Below are 17,956 nucleotides of genomic sequence, written 5' to 3'. Positions count from 1 at the left end.
ATAACTTGTTCATCTAGTCTACCCCTGAATTTCATTGAACTTTATAGTACCTTTTGTCATATTAACGGTACGTAAATATGTAAATCTTTCCTGCAAACATATAGTATGTCACAAACTGGAGAGAATATTTGTTTCCATTATGACAGACTGAAAACAACATCTATGCTTGGGGTTGCACTTAAACCCGGGCATTTTTATTCTGGGGGGGGGGGACATTCACCAGAACTAGCCGATCTACAAGCTCACAAAGCGTCACATTGTGACATGTTGTGACGTGTTGTGAGCTTGTAGATCTGCTATAAGAGATTTGGTGTACTGTAGGCTAAAAAAAGAACGCACCAAGTACAGTTTTACGAAGCATAGAGGGTCTAAGTGACAAATTCCAAATATTATCAAAGTATCCCCCCCCCCCCCTGGACTTACCCATTTACTTCTGGCACCCACTTTGGTTGAAAGTGGTTAAACCTAGTTTCAAAATAAATCATACTGTCTCTGAGAAGCCGACAGTGCATCTCACAATGCCCATTTTAATTTGATTTGCTGGCTAGATGAAAGCGAGACGAGACCTCACGTGGAACGTATTAGGGCTGACCTCGATTAGTCGAATAGTCGACTAATCGATCGGAACGGGTCTCAGTCGACTGACCACCTCTTAGTCGATGTTCATAAAGAAAAAAAAAAAATGCCCCAAAAAATTGTATATAAAAATACAATATTTACAAAAATATACAAAAATATTGTATTATTCCACTAGGTCTGTGGGGGACATAAACACATTTGAACATTCTGACTGTTCAAATCTCCAATGTGCATGTGGAGTGTGTCTGCCTGTGTGGCAATGTGCCACTGCCTGTGACTTGAATCGCACAGTGCGCTGGCCTGATAGACTCCAGAATCTCAATCTCACCTGCTGTGCTCAATCTGGCTAATGACAAGCCTCTCAGTTGTTTTTTTCTGGAGTCTATCAGGCCAGCGCACTGTGCGATTCAAGTCACAGGCAGTGGCACATTGCCACACAGGCAGACACACTCCACATGCACATTGGAGATTTGAACAGTCAGAATGTTCAAATGTGTTTATGTCTCCCACAGACCTAGTGGAATAATACAATATTTTTGTATATTTTTGTAAATATTGTATTTTTATATACAATTTTTTGGGGCAAAAAAAAAATGTATTCATCTATCAGTCGACTATACAAATCCTTAGTCGGGGACAGCCCTAGAACGTATACGATATCTACCACATTATCTAGACCAGTGCTTCTCAACCTTTTCAGGCCACGAGTCACGACCCCCCAAAATAATCATATTATGAACTGGGGACCCCCCACCCATCTTTCTTATATTATTTGACAATTTGGCCCATTTTGACCATTTATTATCGTGTATATCTATTCTACGTCCAAGCATAGACATGGTAACGCCCCGCCTGCCTCTGATTGGCCTACCGACACTGTCCATCTTGCATGTCCTCCGAGATGCAAGGGTACTCCGTGGTGGGAAATAAATAGTACAAGAGAATGGCAACACGCGACAGTAACTTGTAACTTTAATTTTTGTAGAAGAGGTGTTACCATGTCTATGCTCGGACGTAAAAAAGATATACGCTTTATTATCGTATAGTTTGTTGATTACTTTTGACACACACAGTACAGGTCTCATTTTTATTAATTTATTTTACTTTGGCGATATTAAGAAGGTCATTCAATTGTCACGTTAGAAATGTTCAGCTACCCTGCCTGCATACACTTACTGTATACTGTATGTTGGTTTGTTAACTGTGAGTGACAAAACAATGCTGCATATTTAGCAACCTGTAGGTTGAGAACCATGATTAGAGTCTAGTCATGGTAGGAAAGTGTTCAAGTGGAGGAAGGGAGGAGGTAGAGAAGGCAGCTTGCCAAAAGGCATTGAAACAGCTGATGCCGGTGTTTGTTTTATGTTGCATTAAAGTGTGGCCGAGCGTCACATGATGCCAGGCTGTGTACACTGGATCTGACCTTTGACCCCTGCATGGCCCAGGCTGGACAGATTATCTCCCGTTGATATCCCATGATGCAGCACATGTCATCCTTCCATCGCACAGCACAGAAAAGCTTGCTTCTGCCATGGCGGCTGCAACCCCAACCTCCCCATCCACACCCAGCTTCCATGTATTCCCCCTGAGTTGTTGGGGGAGGTGTGTGTGTGTGTGTGTGGGGGGGGGGGGGGCTTGAACCCTTTGGTTTTGGTTAATTTGTTTCGTTTTCATGTCAAGACAATATAATATTATGCATTTGACCGCAGACCCCCGATCTCAAAATACAGTATGTTATTCCAGAGACTCCCAGAAGCAAAGATTTGAGTTAACATTTTTCACTTAAAAAAATAAATTATATAATCTTCTATGACTTGTAATATGTCAAGTTAATTTCAGCCAATTGCAAAGGGGAAGTGGGTGTATGTGTTTCATTATTTTGCTGTCTCTGAACGGTCTTGGTTTAGTGTGTGTGTGGGGCCGGGACACAATGAAATAAGGAAATACAATTTGACACGCCCTCTCGTTCATCTGTTAATTAACTCTCACTCGTTTTGTTCTTTTTGTCCTGTTTTTGTACACGTCTGCTGCACACACCACTAGGGGAGTTCTCAGGTGTGTATCCGAACCATTGGTTGGTATCCCTCTCTGTCCATCACTTCTCCTTTCTCTTTTTAAGTGTGTAGACCAGTCGTTCTCAAACCTTTTCATCTCAAGGACCACCCTGTAACTCTGAGAGTGTACAAATGGGAACCAAAATGACCTGTGTACTCTCTCAGAGTTACAGACCTGCAAGGGTACCATTTGGAACCCCCTCTACCTCCAGGGAAAACCTGAGCGTCCCTGCCGGGTCCGGTTTGAGAACCTCTGGTGTAGATATTTATCAATAACTGATTGCTATCAACTACTTAAACCCTATGCTTTGTTGTACGTCATAACACGGGAATTTCTGAGCTTGCAGATCGGCTATTTTCGACGATTGTTGGCCTATTTTTGCCGAATGTTCACCTATTATGACATGCTCAGTAAAGAGATGCTGGGGTTCCTTTGGTTTATTTATCGTGCCTTTAATTATTATTAGACATAAGAGAACGCCTTTACTTTTCTCATCACAGCTCCTCTGAATTAGATGCCTTCCAAAATGCAGTACTGTAGTGACTTTGTCATTATCGTTACCTTTTGAAAAACATTAACACATTTTAAAATCAAATTTCTCATGAATATCCACTGCTTGATTTGAACGAGTCCCTAATTATCCAAAAGACCACCTAGTGACTCGGCAATTAGATTTGATTGGACAGCTCTACTAAAACTATACAGTAGTTACCAGTGTCAAGGACATTTGAAAATGTCCGTTCAACAAGCTCACAATGTGTCGCATCGCAACACATTGTCAGCTTGTTGATCGGCTATTTTCAAATGTCCGAAATGTTTTTAGGGTTGACGTGGTTACTGCATGTTTTGTAATAATAATCTAAATCTACAAAGTAGTAACTAAAGTTATAACATAATTGCAGTGGAATAAAAAGTTCAATATTTGCCTCTGACGTGTAATGCTAGTACTCGGTATTGAACATTGGAAATACTCCAGCAAAGTAAAAATACCTCAAAATTATATTTAAGTACAGTAGTTGAGCAAATATACTTAGTTACTTTACTCCACTGGTAGTTACATTCTTGGAGTTTGCTTTCACCGTCTGTTAACAAGTGCTTATTGGCATTCCTCTATTTTCTCCAATTCCTGCCCTTCTCTGCATCCTTTAAACCTTCTTTCCTTCCTCTCTCCTCCTTCCCTTCTCTTTTCGCCACCAGTCCGTGATGATTTCTTCGGTAAGGTGTCCCATGCCTTATTAACAGTCTTCATCTTATTGGTGGTTTATACATGATGATGTCACTTCCTGGCATGTGCTCCTCGCTTTGATGTCACACACCTCCCTACTGCCCTTGAACAGCTTTTTTTCTTTTTTTTTAATGTATTTAATTATTTGTTATTTAATCTTTATATCAACCCTGCGTTGCGTCTCCCCATGCACTGGTCTTTACTGGTCCACAGCTCCTCTTTAACCCATTAAGATCTGAGTCCTGGGGGCACGGTGGCACAGTGCTGTCGCCTCACAGCTAGAAGGTCCTGGGTTCAATTCCCGCTGGGGACGGTGTGGGCGTTTTCTCTCCTCTGCGTCATCAGTGCCCACACCCTAGAAAGGGCCTTTCTTTGTGGAGTTTGCATGTTCTCCCCGTGTCCCCTAGGGGTAGGTACCCTCACAAAAAACATGCAGTAATCCTGGTCTCTAAACTACCTCCCCCTGGCCAGCCGGGGCGCCTGATGGAGGGGAGGGGAAAGGAACTGGTCGGAATAACGTGTTCCTTCCACGTGCTTCATCCGGCCGGGGAAACTCTCCCCTGTCAGGTGAAAAGAAGCAGCTTGGACTCCTCATGTATAGCTGCCCCCCCCCCCCCCCCAGGTTGGCAGAGGAAGTGTAGCGCCCAGGGTTAAGATTAGATAATTGACACTGGGTGAAAAATGGGTTGCAAAATTGTAAAAAATTAATAAAAAAGATCTGAGTTTGATTCTACAAAAAGCCTTCTAAATCGGTAGTTCTGACATGTTCAAGAGTTTAATTTTCTTTTCCAAAAATAGCAGATGTAACAGTACAAGCCAGCAGCGCGGCACGAACTAAGTGACGTGCTGTGAGCTTGTACATCTGTGAGCTTGTATGTCTGCTATTTTTGAATAGCCAATGCTAAAAATCAAAAATGGCACAAATGTTTTCCTGGTTTTAATCATAGAGTTATATATAACAGAGACGTCACTGGATTTCTCCTCCCATCCACTTGCATTGAGTTGCTCAGGCGATTTCACCTCTTCTTCCGGGAATGGAGGAATGGAACAGAGGCAAAACACACGGGTACCGTGTGTGCGTGCACTGCAAGCGAGTCATGAGCGAGCGTCGTTGTTGTTGTGTATTGGTTATTTGGCTCGGCCGCCTCGGCGTGCTCATGTGATTGGCCCAGATGCCGCTCGAGCTGCAGTTCCTACTTTCGTCCACCATGTCTTTTTCGCTTCAGTGTGTCCTCTCGTGACGTCTCTATTATATTATATATATACTCTAAGGTTTTAATGGGTTAAGACACCTTGTAGAGAAGTATTAGAGGAATTAATTAATGGGTTAAGGCACCTTGTAGAGAAGTATTAGTGAAATTAATTCATTTACGAAGATCACTGGTGGTGACCTAAGGAAACATCACCTGCAAAATATCTAGAGGGGAACGGAACCTTAGTTGAATCAATTGTTTTAGTTTAAATATTTTTTGTGTAGTAAGTTGAGTTAATTTATTTGTAATAAACGTAAGTCAAACACTCAGCCCAAAAGGGATAGCACCAAAAAAGTTTCCATTTAGGCCCTATGCAATCAATTCATAGACAAACTGTAACAACTGTTACAGTTTCAAAGAGCTTTACTGGGACCATCTCAACAAAGAAAACAAACAACACTCCTTGTCCTTAGACCTTCAATTGGCCAACCATTGAGTCTTGAGTGCCAAATGAACATTCCATCACGTTTAAAAACAGATTCAAATGGGAGATAGTATAAGGTAGGCATTTAGAACATTGGCAATCCGTCATTTAGCTTCATCCATTGTCTTATCTGACCTGTTATGTCAACTGCACATGAAGACTTATATTATATTAATACAATACAATACAATACAATACAGTACAATACAATACAATATTTGCAACACTGGCAAGCTACTGTGAGGAGGTCAAGGTTTGAATATATTCTATTATATTCATATTCAATTGGGGGCGACCGTAGCTGAGTGGGTAGAGTGTAGAAACAAATCAATCATACCATCTGTCTAAACACCATGCCATTCTAAATGACATATTTAGATGGCATATCTGCCTTACAGGAGCTTGACTAACATTTCGGCATGGGGGTATACATTAAGCATGAGTGTCACTCAATCTTTATTTGTTTTGTTTTAAGCTTTTATGTGAGTGTCCAGCTTACGGTACTCCAATGCTTGTTGCTTCTTTGTTTTTTTTCTTTTCTTTTGTATAAAAGTAAAAGTAAAATGATAAAAGAAAACAGAATAGTACAGTAGAGAGAGAACAATAATACAAGAAAAGGATTGACATGTTTATATATGTTGCGCTGTGAGGACTCTTCACAGGGTACATTTATTTTTAGCATAATTGAGGATTGAACACATACTGTAGAAATATCCATGAATTTCACCACATTCTCACCTATGATCATCTTGATGTTTGTGAGGATAAGAACTAATGTGTTTTTTTTAATGTTGCAGGGATGGGGAAGGAGGTGGAAAATCTTTTAACAGAGAACAAACAACTCCTGGAAACCAAGTAAGAGAGAGACAGAGAAGAAAAGAAAAGAAAAAAACGCATGGATGCACACACGCACGCACGCACACACACACACACACACACACACACACACGTTCATCAGGAAAATCAATTTTATTTTATTCTATGTTTGGAAATTGTGAATCAATTTCTGAATCGTTGATAAGAATGGATATGAATTGCATGAATGGATTTCTAACACCGTATGACTGACTGCCCACGCCTCTTCCTCCGCCTCTGGCAGAAATGCTCTGAACATCGTGAAGAACGACCTGATCGCCAAAGTGGACGAGCTGTCGGGGGAGCACGAGGTGTTGAGGGAGGAGCTGGAAGCTGTGAGACTGTCCAAGAACAAGCTGGACACCAGGGTCAAGGAGCTGGAGGAGGAGATTAAGAGGTGAGCCGTAACGGTCGAGTCCCACCAAGACCTGACATCAGCGGTTCTCACACTTTCTCGTGCCAAGGATCCACCTAAAATAGAGTGTCAAAAAACTACTTTCTGTTAAACTCACTTTGCCACTCGATTTACCGCTCACTTTATGCATGCGCATACCCTCTATTAGTTGTATTTGTGCCAGGGGACCCCCAGAAGAGAAGATTTGTGTTTAAAAAAATACAAAATTATGATTTTCTTTCTTTCTTTCTTTTTTGATTCGACTACCAGTCGACTGTAGGCCAATCAGATTGGACTATATCAATTCCTGGTTGGGGACAGGCATGCGTGTGTACTCTCTCCTGAATGTTTCTTTTCTTTGGCTTTTTGCAGGTTGAGAGCAGAGGCTCTGGGAGCATCTCAGGACTCCAAGGATGAAGGGGGTGATGATGTGAGTGTATCTCATTATAAGAATAACTTGCCTCCTGGAGATCACCTGGTGTGGCTACAGGGGGTGGGGGAGCCATGAGGCATGAGGCGCGTGCCACATGGGTGGACGGTTCACTCCCCCTGTCACTCCCCCATTCTCTCTCTCTCTCTCTCTCTCTCTCTCTCTCTCTCTCTCTCTCTCCATCTTTCCTGTTTCTCTACATCAGTGGTTCTCAAAGGGTCAAAATGTGTATTTGGCTGCGGACCCCCTCAGAAGAGAGGATTTGTGCTAAAGAAAAATACTTTCAACGTTTTTGCCAAAGCCAAAGTTTGCTGGGGGACACCCTGGAACCTCTGAAGGACCCCTTGGGAGGCCCCGCTTTGAGAACCACTGCTCTACATTGTATTCACCTTACTGTATTAGACTGAAAGGCCTGGTATCTCAACAGTCACCATTTTTTGATTTATTTCTTTTATTTATCAGTTTTAAACTCAGACAAAGCAGGCTTTAATATATTCAATACAGTCACAAATTTAACATACCTTTCTAAGAAAACATTTAAAGAGCATTTGTCTATTTCCGTGCACAATCCAATATATACTGGGAATAATCAGGTTTATGGCAAATATTTGATTCAAGCATTAGTGTGATTTTGGCCATAACCTGTTTTCTAGTCAAAAGTAGGCTCTCTTTGTATTTAGTTGTGCTACGACAGTGCATTCACCTGGGATAACAAAGCACAGCGGAATACAGGCTATCATATTCCAGGCGTGGTGAAGGATGCCATATGTGACCATAATTTGTGACTATTACACAAATTATCTTTTTTCTCCAAAATGAGTTAATAGCACAGGCAGACTCTTCACATACTAGAGCATGTCTGAAATAAGTGTCAAAGCTTAAATCAACATGAAAATATGAAATAAATAAAGTAATAAACATGTAGCTAGGTGTAATGTTTTCTGCAAGACATTACTCTATAAGCCATATCTCCAAAACTGGTGGGTCAAACTGAACAACCAATATATCAATTTGAAGCTATGATTCCCTGAACGAAAATGAAAATGGCAGTCCCTCAGTCAAATTTGGTCACATATGGTGTCGGGACAGAGTTGCAAGGACTGTCTGACTGTTGCAGGGGTGAAATGGCAACGTGTGTGTGGGAGATTCAGAGTAATCTTTAGATTTCTTAGATGAATTATTGTGTGATTTGCGTTTTGCTTATTTCTTGGTTCACTTCCTGTGTTTTTGAGAACTATCGGGCTGTCTGCGACTTCTTGATGCAAAGGTAAACCCCCCCCCCCCCCCCCCCCCCCCCCCCCACAAATTTAACATTAAAAACTTTAAAGTTATAATAAAAAATTATATAGTTTCACAGATTTCACTAAACAATTCATATAATATCTAATTTCAACAGTAATCCGTTCTGTCTGTCATCTCTATTGCAAGCTTCCTTCCTTTAATATATAACCTCAGCCTGTCTGCGCTAATCTGCAACTGCTTTTTTAGAGGCAGGGAAACTGACCCTCTGAATGTGTGAGCGTTGGTGAATCCATCTAGAATGCACACCTGTTTCCTCACGTCAAGCTTGGTTTGTACTTACGGTGGCGTGCTGGTGTCGTGGTCAGTAAATTGCAGGTTCTGAGCTTGTAGATCTGCTATTTACCGCAACACCTGCCGGCAAGTAAGTACAAATGAGGCTTTATGTGCACTATTCTCTAGTAATAACATACATCTGCATAAAGGAGAGAAGTGCACTTTGTGTGAGGACACACACAACAGTGCACTTAAATGACAGGAAAAGGCTGGTGCACCTCTGTGATAAAACTCACGAACGATACATGGTTTGACGATACGATACATGGATGACGTTGGTTCATATTCATGATGTGTGTGTGTGTGTGTGTGTGTGTGTGTGTGTGTGTGTAGATCTGCAATTTTCACTAGTTTGGGTTCCCGCAGGCAAACGTCTAAATTAGTTCGTCTTTTTGGGCTCTTGAGCTAAAACGTTTTGGGGACCGCTGTGGCTGTAACCAACCAACCCAGGTCACGTCTCTGACTGTCTCCTCCTCCCTCCCTCCTCTCTCCTCAGTATTCGTCCCCGATGCAGGACGGGGACATGACCATGACCCAGAGGAGGCGCTTCACCAGGGTGGAGATGGCCCGCGTCCTCATGGAGAGGAACCAGTACAAGGAGAGGCTGATGGAGCTGCAGGAGGCCGTGCGATGGACGGAGATGATCAGGTATGATGGTGATGATAGTGATGAGCCTCGACGACCTTACAGGTGTATGCAAACTCTAAACTTATGTCATTTAGATATTATGTAGACATAGCACTCTATAGTGTATATGTATACTCATAGTTTCAATGTACAGATATTCTACTGTTAGACGGATGTTAGGTTCTTAGCTTGCTTATGATCCTTGATGACTATTTATATGTATTTGATGTATCACCATGTGTTGTTCTTGCTTGCTGTAAATCGCTCTGGATTAAGAGCGTCTGCTCTTACCTAAACTGTAATTGTACATTGTATGATGATGATGATGAGTTAGGCCTGCGTCCACAATTATGATCATAATCACCTAAATTGTAAATGATAAAGATGAAGAAAACTTTATTGTCCATTACATTTATATAAAATGGAAATTTTGCCCATGGGTACCCAGATTGCCTCTGGACTGACCGCCATCTGTCTTTCCTCTCAGGGCATCTCGGGAGAGTCCACAGATCACGGAGAAGAAGAAGTCCACCATCTGGCAGTTGTGAGATTCTGTTTTTCTATACAAATGGGAAAATAATGATAATAATAATATGGTCTCCACCTAGCCTGGCGGGGCCAGACTCATAGCGAGGATTCACTGACACTTCCTATGCGGGAGGAAGCGCAAAATGACCCCCAAAATGACTGACGTTTTTCCTACCAACTACTCACCCTACGGAGACCTGTTTGTTTTTCTCGCATTCCAAAGCCAATAATTTGATTATCAGCAGTGTCTGTCTGTCTGTCTGTCTGTCTGTCTGTCTGTCTGTCTGTCTGTCTGTCTGTCTGTCTGTCTGTCAGTCTGTCTGGATATAGATTTGTATTTTTTTTTGAGGGGCACTTGCCCCTCCTATACACACAGGTTTAATGTTTGTCTTTAGTTCAAAGTTTGTTAGTAAACGCATTGACAATAAAGGGAAAATGTATGTGTTTAATGTTTGTGTTGGCACTGTTTGTTTTACATCACCTAATCAACATGAGTTAGACTTTAATATATTAGTGCACAGATTAATTCAAATAAAAATTTAATTGACATATCTGTGTGCTCCCTGCAGCTTCGCTCGTCTCTTCAGTTCGTCGTCCAGCCCCCCGCCGGTCAAGCGGCCGTACTACAGCGTCAACATCCACTACAAGTCACCGTCTCCGGCCGGCTTCCCTCAGAGACGCAGCCACACCATGTGTCAGATCTCCACGTCCAACCGCACGCTCGAGTTCTTCCCCGAAGAGTGAGCCACGCTTCATGTTGACAGCACATTTTGACTTAGTTTTAGTCGACTAAATATCATAAGACTTTAGTCGACTAAATGTACAGTTGATTTTGTCGCCAAATTTTTTTTTTGCTTTGATGGCGTCGTAATGGCAGATTTTAAAATTGATTGCATGCTGAAAATAGCCTATCTGCTATTTTCAAAGAGCCACCCTGAGCACAACCAGGGTTGTTCTCCACTCGGCCATACCTAACATTTTAGTTTTTATTTGTTGACAAAACAATATATCAATATATTTAGTATTAGTTTTAGTTGTCATTCAGTGACAAAAGGTAGTTGACGAAAGGTTTTCGTCATAGTAGTCGACGAAATTAACACTGAGCAGCTAACAACTTACCGGTACACAACATTTCATAATCAGAAAAATACAAGAAAAAACTTTTTAGAAATACTGAAAATAGGCGATCTCCAAGCTCTGAAAGCTTGAAATAATACGTTTGGGTCCTGGGAAGAACTGATGCTGTACCTCCTGGATCATCTCCACCCTCCCATCACATACACACATGCGCGCGCACACACGCACGCACGCATGCACGCATGCAGGTACACATGCCCATAATCTTTGTTTTAATGCATGCTTGCTTGCTTGTACCAGCTTAAGAGGCTACAGGCGTTTCTTTGTGTCAGACGTGCCACAGACTGCACTGGAATGCTCACAGGATCACAAATACATGGATTTAAGTTGCCATGATTGATTTCAGTCACTTGGATTCCATAGAAGTCAGCATGTCTTCTATGGAAGCATGTTGTGCAGCGGAAATAGCCAATCTACAAGCGATGCATTGAGAGCTATATGCTATATATAGAACTATAGACCATTTCTGTCATTGTTTTCAGATTAGTGCATTTGAAGTGGTCAAACTAGCAACCTGTTCAGAAGAATCTTTCATAAAATCGTAATAGTCTAATCTAAGATACCATCAAAGCCAAGCCGATATTTCATAAAAGCAAAGGTTAAAGCCTCGATCTGTGATTTCTGGTTGGCTTAGTAAAACATCATGATTTTACATATTTTGTTAGTTGTTTAGGAAACAGCATACAGAACAAATGTGGCTGTTTTTAGTTTGGACTCTTGTTGGAATGTTGCATTGTGTCTATAGACATTTTGTTCACTGAAACACTAAATCACCATAACACGCTCTATACGCATTATTGTTAATAATAATGAAGTGCATTTTTTTGTTGGCTTGGAATGAAAGTAAAGCTTAGCTTCTCTCTCTGTCTCTGTCTCTGTGTCTGTCTCTATCTCTCTGTCTGTCTCACTCGCTGCTGGCTGGCCATGCTGCTAACCGCTTCGCCCTTTTCTCTCTCTCTCCCCTCCCTGCCTCCCTCTCTCTCCCTCTCCCTCTCTCTCTCTCTCTCTCTCTCCCTCTCCCTCTCCCTCTCCCTCTCCCTCTCCCTCCCTCTCTCTCTCTCTCTCTCTCTCTCTCTCTCTCTCTCTCTCTCTCTCTCTCTCTCTCTCTCTCTCTCTCTCTCTGTCTCTGTCTCTCTCTCTCTTTCCCTCCCTCCCTCCTCTCTCTCTCTCTCTCTCCCCTCTCTCTCTCTCTCTCTCTCTCTCTCTCTCTCTCTCTCTCTCTCTCTCTCTCTCTCTCCCTCCGTTGCTTTGCAGACTGGCCAGTAATGGTGTTGCGTCTCTCCTCAGTGACTCGGCGCTGTCCGCCCGCCGAGAGCAACGGCGCGAGCAGTACCGGCAGGTCCGCGAGCACATGCGCCGCGACGACGGCATCATGCAGGCTTGCGGCTGGAGTGTGCCGTCCCGCTTCAAACAGGTACACCGCAACGCCAAGACCCAATGGGCTCTAGGCGGCACACACGCTGTTTTGGAAAGAACTTGGGCCCCAATTCTCTACTTCCTTCACAGGTGTTACCGCTGATACTAATGAAGGCTCTGTTCCATTCTGGTCAAACAGAGTCCGGGTGCTGCTATTGTGCATGTTGGCTCACTGGAAACACTCTGCTGCACCAGTGGGTCTCAAAACACGTGTCCTTGAGTCGGTTCCAAATGGCCCCGCACGGGTGTGTAACTCTGAGAGTGTACAAATATAACCAAATGGACCCACGCAGCAAGAAGTAGTGCGTTGTGAGCTTGTCGATCTGCTACTTTTGCTATTTTTTAATTTGAATTCAATGGACCCAAAGGAGACGTTATACATTGTTGTGCAATGCAGTCGTGTGCCGGAAATTGCAAGTTTTTAGCAGTATTTTCACTGCGTCTTAATTATTATTATTTTTATTTATGGAATTTCTTAGATTTGTCTGTTTTTGTCTGTTTTGTCCACTCCCACACACAGACTGCTGGTCAGACAGACAGCGGACAGGACGGACAGCTGAAGAGAACACAGGTAAGTGAGACGTGTGATTCAAGATACCGACACGGTCGCGTAAAGACCCGCCCCCGCCTGCCTCTGATTGGCCTACCGACTCACCGAGCGTCCCCTTCTGTGGCGTACGCGGAACTGCTTCGCCTCTAGTCATGTGTCACATTCGCGAGCATGGAGCATGGAAATGGTGACGGTGTCACAGTACCAGGATATGCACCAGGGGTCCATATTGGGTTGCAACTCGAACGGGGCTGAGTCGGCTCAAGCAAACTTCGCAACGTTCAACACGGCAGCGCACTCTGTGGTGTCTCTCGTGGCTCAAGTTCACTTGAGACGGCGCCCCTCCGTCACGGTCTAATACTATACTTTTTCGACAAAAAGAAAGTAGTCGTGGTTATTGGAAAAATAGTTGGCAGCAGCAGGATTCAAGGACCGAACTTTGGGCTGCGGAGTGCGGACCCATTTTTAATACGTAACAAGCCTGAAGGAATTGGGTTCCACCACCATGCCCCCCCCCACCCCCTCCCCCACTGGTTCAACTTCCATCCAGTTAACTCACTTACTCTCTTTCTTTGGGAATGGTCTTATGACATAATGTGTCCCGCCTCCCCACTTTCAGATAACCAATGAAAAAGAGGACAACCGCATGAAGAATGTACCTGTTCCTGTCTACTGTCGCCCCCTGGTGGAGAAGGATCCCAATAGGAAGGTAGGAAGACCAAGGAACTCAAGTTAAAGGTCTCTAAGGCGCCTGAAAAGTGTGAGAACCACTGGACTAGATTATCCTTTCATTGGATCTCAAATGTCCCACAAGTAATAATAGAACATGAGTAAAAGACCGTTTTCCTGGTCGTCCTCGCAAGAAAATTGGGTTGTTATATTGTTGTAGAATTAATTTTATTTTCATTTTATTTTTATTTACAATGAGAAATGAGATTCAGGTTTACGTTTAGCGTTAGATTTAGTCGATTTGTAATGCAAACGTGTGTGTGTGTGTGTGTGTGTGTGTGTGTGTGTGTGTGTGTGTGTGTGTGTGTGTGCGCATGCATGCGTGCATGCATAGTTGTGGTGTGCAGCGGGCGTGGACCTGACGGGGTGGAGAGCCTGGAGCCAGGAGCCTGTAGCCAAGGCTCTGACCTGTGACCCTCTGAACAGTGAGGAGGGAGAAGACACCAAGAGCAGCACCAACAGCTCCCCAGAGAAGAGGAAGGTAAGGCCAGGGCACTCAGCGTGCAGTTGGGTGAGCTCCGGAGAAAACGAATCTACAAGCTCACACAACGGTCAACACACACTTGTGGTGCCATGATTTAACTGTATAAAATTATATTTCTTTGCAAGCGGGCAGAAATGTACAGCAAACTTGTCAATTCCTCTTTAAACCGTTTGACCGCCAGGATTAATTAATCTATCTATCGCGCATTGCCAAGGTTTTATCACGCGCAACCCTTATTTTGAAGAGCCAAATATCCGTAATCGGACAAAATGCTGTGTGTGGTGTGTGTGGTGCTGTGTGTGGTGTCTTCACCGGTTGTTGTTCTCTCGGTCGGTGGTGGAGAAACCCGACTGCGTTTTCACCAGAAACGACATTCATTGCGCCGATTTCGAGATACAGGTCATTGAATGCAGCCCATAGAGTGCAAGTGGATGCACGGCATTGCACGCGCATCTTCAAAATGGCCGCGGCAAGCCGGCAACTGTCCCACTTTGACTGTTATGCAAAAGAGCGGCAGCTAACGATTCGATCGGATCGAAACATGGATTGAATAATATAAACCCTGGAAAACGTAGCCTACGGTTCTGGCAGGCTAGACGATTAATTTAATCCTACGGTTACTACAGTTCTGGTGGGCTGCGTGTTAAATGCCCTGTAGTGATGCGCATGGGAGGCTGGGGCAAAACTGAGTTCAGGCATTCATTCGGTGAAAGCTTGTGTGGAACTACTACCCTTGAATTTGAATCCTGAAAAGTAGCAGTTCCAACACTTCCACGCGGAACATTAAGAGGTTTACACCCAGATAGGGAAGATAATCACGCAAAAAAGAAAGAAAAATAAAACGACACGAATGCTCTCCAAGTTTTAATGGGGTTTATTGGTACGGTTGTTCTTCCCTCCCAGTCTAAGGAGCTCCAGGAGACGGACGCCATGAGCAGCAGAGTGTGGATCCTGACCAGCACACACTCTGCCAGCAAGGTGGTCATCATCGACGCCAACCAGCCCGGCTCCCTGGTGGACCAGTTCAACGTGTGCAACGCCCACGTGCTCTGCATCTCTAGTGTGCCAGGTGAGACCAATTAACAATTAGTGTCATCTCCATCGCTTTAGAACAGTAGGACCAAGGGGGTCCCCCCGGCAACAGTAGTTAATATAGCATCACAATCGTTTAAACCACCAACGCTGCAAGCTTGTACATCTGCTATTTTTTTAAAACCTTGCTATGCTCTCAGGACACCGATTCTATTCTAAGTTCATTTCCTTTGTAGGCATCACATTGGAAAAATATATAAGGCGGTGAACTTAAAGAAGGTCCGAGGCAGCTCTGTTTGTTTTTACCCCGTCCAGGACAGGCTTCAGTCGTGCCTCCTCAGGAGACTTCGCGCAGATCTGAACCCATTTGATTTGGCGTTAGGAACCCGTTGCGACCCCATGCCCTTGCTGACATTGACCCGAGGCAGGGTTCGAACCAAGCCCCCAGTGCAGTTCTCCAACGTTGACGCACTGGGCCCTAGTGGTAAGAGGTGGGACTCCAGGCGGACCCGTGGAGTTATGACTAGGAAACCCTGTGCAGCTGGGCTTTAACATTGAGCGCCCGTTTGCACTTCCGCATTAAAAATCGTCTGGAGGTCTGAACAAAATCATTAACATGGTGAAACACATCTTTACAACAGCTCTAAGGTATATTAATGACATAGTAAAATGTTGAAAATTAGTGGAATTCCCCTTTAAGGGGTGAAAACACCCGCAGGTGACCACCAACACATTTGGGTGCACTAGTAATGTGTCACACGTCATTAAATAGTGCCCACAACTATCTTCACATGACATCACCACTTCACCAATCAGAACAGAATGCACCTTAATACGTTCGTGAATACACATTACATAATTATCACAACTTGCTATCACAACTATGTTGGAAAACTGGATAATGTCTTAACATAATTTTTCTCTTCTGGGGGTCCCTGACAAGGGGGAGAACCCTTTGTTGGATTAATGGCTCAGGAATGCGACAGAAACACAAATTGGGGGTGTTTGCTTTAATCCCTGTGTCCAGCTGCCAGCGAGAGTGACTACCCGGCAGGGGAGATCGTCCTGGACCCGGGAGACAGCGGGACGGGCGGCGGAGAGGAGACGGGCGGCATGGAGGGCATGCTGGCGGGCATCACTCTGGTGGGCTGCGCCACCAACTGCAGCGTGGCGCGGAGCAGCAACTGCTCCTCGCGCACAGACACCCCCATACTAGACAAAGGGCAAGGTGAGCCTTGTAGGAAGTCACTATACGTGACTTTTCACTCTAGTACTGTACGTCAGTAATAGTCATGGATTGAAGTTCTCAGTCGCCATGACCGATGTCAGCCATTTAGTATGAGATTATCGATGAGATGGGGTGGGATGAGAGAAAGAGAGAGAGAGAAAGAGAGATAATTCATTTCTCCAGAGCGTATGGTTGAGGCGGGGAATGAGTGAGAAGTGTGGCAGAGACGTCTTCTCGGAGAGGAACTCGTCATACAATGTGCCAGGTTGTTGTCCCCTACAAGAGCAGACAGTGTTGACAAACAGGCATATAGTCTGGGTGGTGTGAAGAGGTCCGGTCAAATCAGGTCTGAACAACTAGTGTCCAGTCCGGTCCTGCATGCTTCCAATGGGAGCGTTTCCCTGGGCACGATTGATAGGCAGGCAACTGCAGAACACAAAGTACATTGAAAATACATTGATACGCCCTGGGAGAGACACATCTTTTCACCGCTGAGTGAGTTTGTTTATTTATTTTTTGTATAATCTCATCATTAATCTTGCATATGTTCTGTTTTCCTGTAGGAGCAATGAATGGTAAGATCCACCCTGCCCAGTCTGCAGAGGAAGCCACGGAGGCCACGGAGGTGACGCTGCCTGAAGCGCCAGTCGTCAGCCACGCGGCCGGACCGCCGGGACACTTCACCGAACACGTCTTCACCGACCCCCAGCCTCGCCTTGCAGACGCCACCGATAGGTAGGAGCAGTGTTGATGTCGTCCACTAAAACTATGACGAAATATGTTCGGCGGTTTGCCTTTTTTCACTGGCGAAAACGTAATAAAAAATAAGCTATGATCAATACAAGGTTTTTATAAGAGGTTTGGCTGGTTTGTGTTGTCCTGACAGAAGCACAGGTCAGTCCAAAGAGGAGACGACGGCTGCCCCGGAGTCTGAGGAGGGAGGCGAAGAATCCAAGAATGTCACCAGCGTCGCCCCCACCATGTGGCTGGGAGCACAGAACGGATGGTGAGTAGTCTCTCAAAGCTCACTGGTTCCCAAACACTGGGTTTTTTATGGGTCCCTTTACTTTTTGTTTCCTACATTTTGTTTTTAATTATTATTTAAAAACATTCCCCAATTTATTTTCCAGTAATTTCACGAAGAAATAAAAGAAAATTTGAATAAATTCCATAAATTAGAAAACACATGTTCAAGTAGTAGTGAAAGTAGCCGATCTACAAGGTCACAACACAGCACGACGTGACGCATTGTGAGCTTGTAGATCTGCTATTTTCACTAGTTTGAGGCCCGAGCAAACATCTGATTTCTCTTCTGGGTCTTGAGCTCAAACGTTTGGGAACCACTGCTCCAGCTATAGACTCTACTGTCTTCAACTGTTTTCCAGGCCAAGAGAGAGAGAGATAGAGAGAGCGAGAGTATCTATGTATTGTATAT

General features: G+C 44.0%; 1 protein-coding gene across 31 annotated transcripts in view; it reads left to right on the top strand.

Moving 5' to 3' along the window:
• mapk8ip3 (mitogen-activated protein kinase 8 interacting protein 3) overlaps positions 1-17,956 on the top strand; it is a gene marked incomplete at its 3' end in the record, with an annotated part of 52,694 nt that overhangs the window by 22,567 nt on the left and 12,171 nt on the right. For 17 of the 31 annotated variants that reach the window (XM_083779510.1, XM_083779518.1, XM_083779528.1 and 14 more), the window contains 15 exons: positions 3,832-3,849; positions 6,334-6,391; positions 6,636-6,788; positions 7,158-7,215; positions 9,287-9,438; positions 9,905-9,961; positions 10,515-10,685; positions 12,337-12,496; positions 13,019-13,069; positions 13,668-13,757; positions 14,112-14,258; positions 15,165-15,330; positions 16,321-16,521; positions 17,085-17,256; positions 17,408-17,527. In XM_083779510.1, the coding sequence (XP_083635636.1) occupies positions 3,832-3,849; positions 6,334-6,391; positions 6,636-6,788; positions 7,158-7,215; positions 9,287-9,438; positions 9,905-9,961; positions 10,515-10,685; positions 12,337-12,496; positions 13,019-13,069; positions 13,668-13,757; positions 14,112-14,258; positions 15,165-15,330; positions 16,321-16,521; positions 17,085-17,256; positions 17,408-17,527 (1,774 nt within the window). Of the gene's footprint in view, positions 1-2,622; positions 2,635-3,831; positions 3,850-6,333; positions 6,392-6,635; positions 6,789-7,157; positions 7,216-9,286; positions 9,439-9,904; positions 9,962-10,514; positions 10,686-12,336; positions 12,497-13,018; positions 13,070-13,667; positions 13,758-14,111; positions 14,259-15,164; positions 15,331-16,320; positions 16,522-17,084; positions 17,257-17,407; positions 17,528-17,956 lie in introns of all 31 variants that reach the window. The other 14 variants (XM_083779523.1, XM_083779512.1, XM_083779517.1 and 11 more) reach the window with 4 other exon arrangements.

The sequence above is a fragment of the Protomyctophum parallelum genome (assembly GCF_964188405.1).
Source record: "Protomyctophum parallelum genome assembly, chromosome: 13".
In the NCBI taxonomy this organism is placed as follows: domain Eukaryota; kingdom Metazoa; phylum Chordata; class Actinopteri; order Myctophiformes; family Myctophidae; genus Protomyctophum; species Protomyctophum parallelum.
Note: the sequence above shows the minus strand (reverse complement) of the source record. Positions and strands in the feature narration are given on the sequence as shown.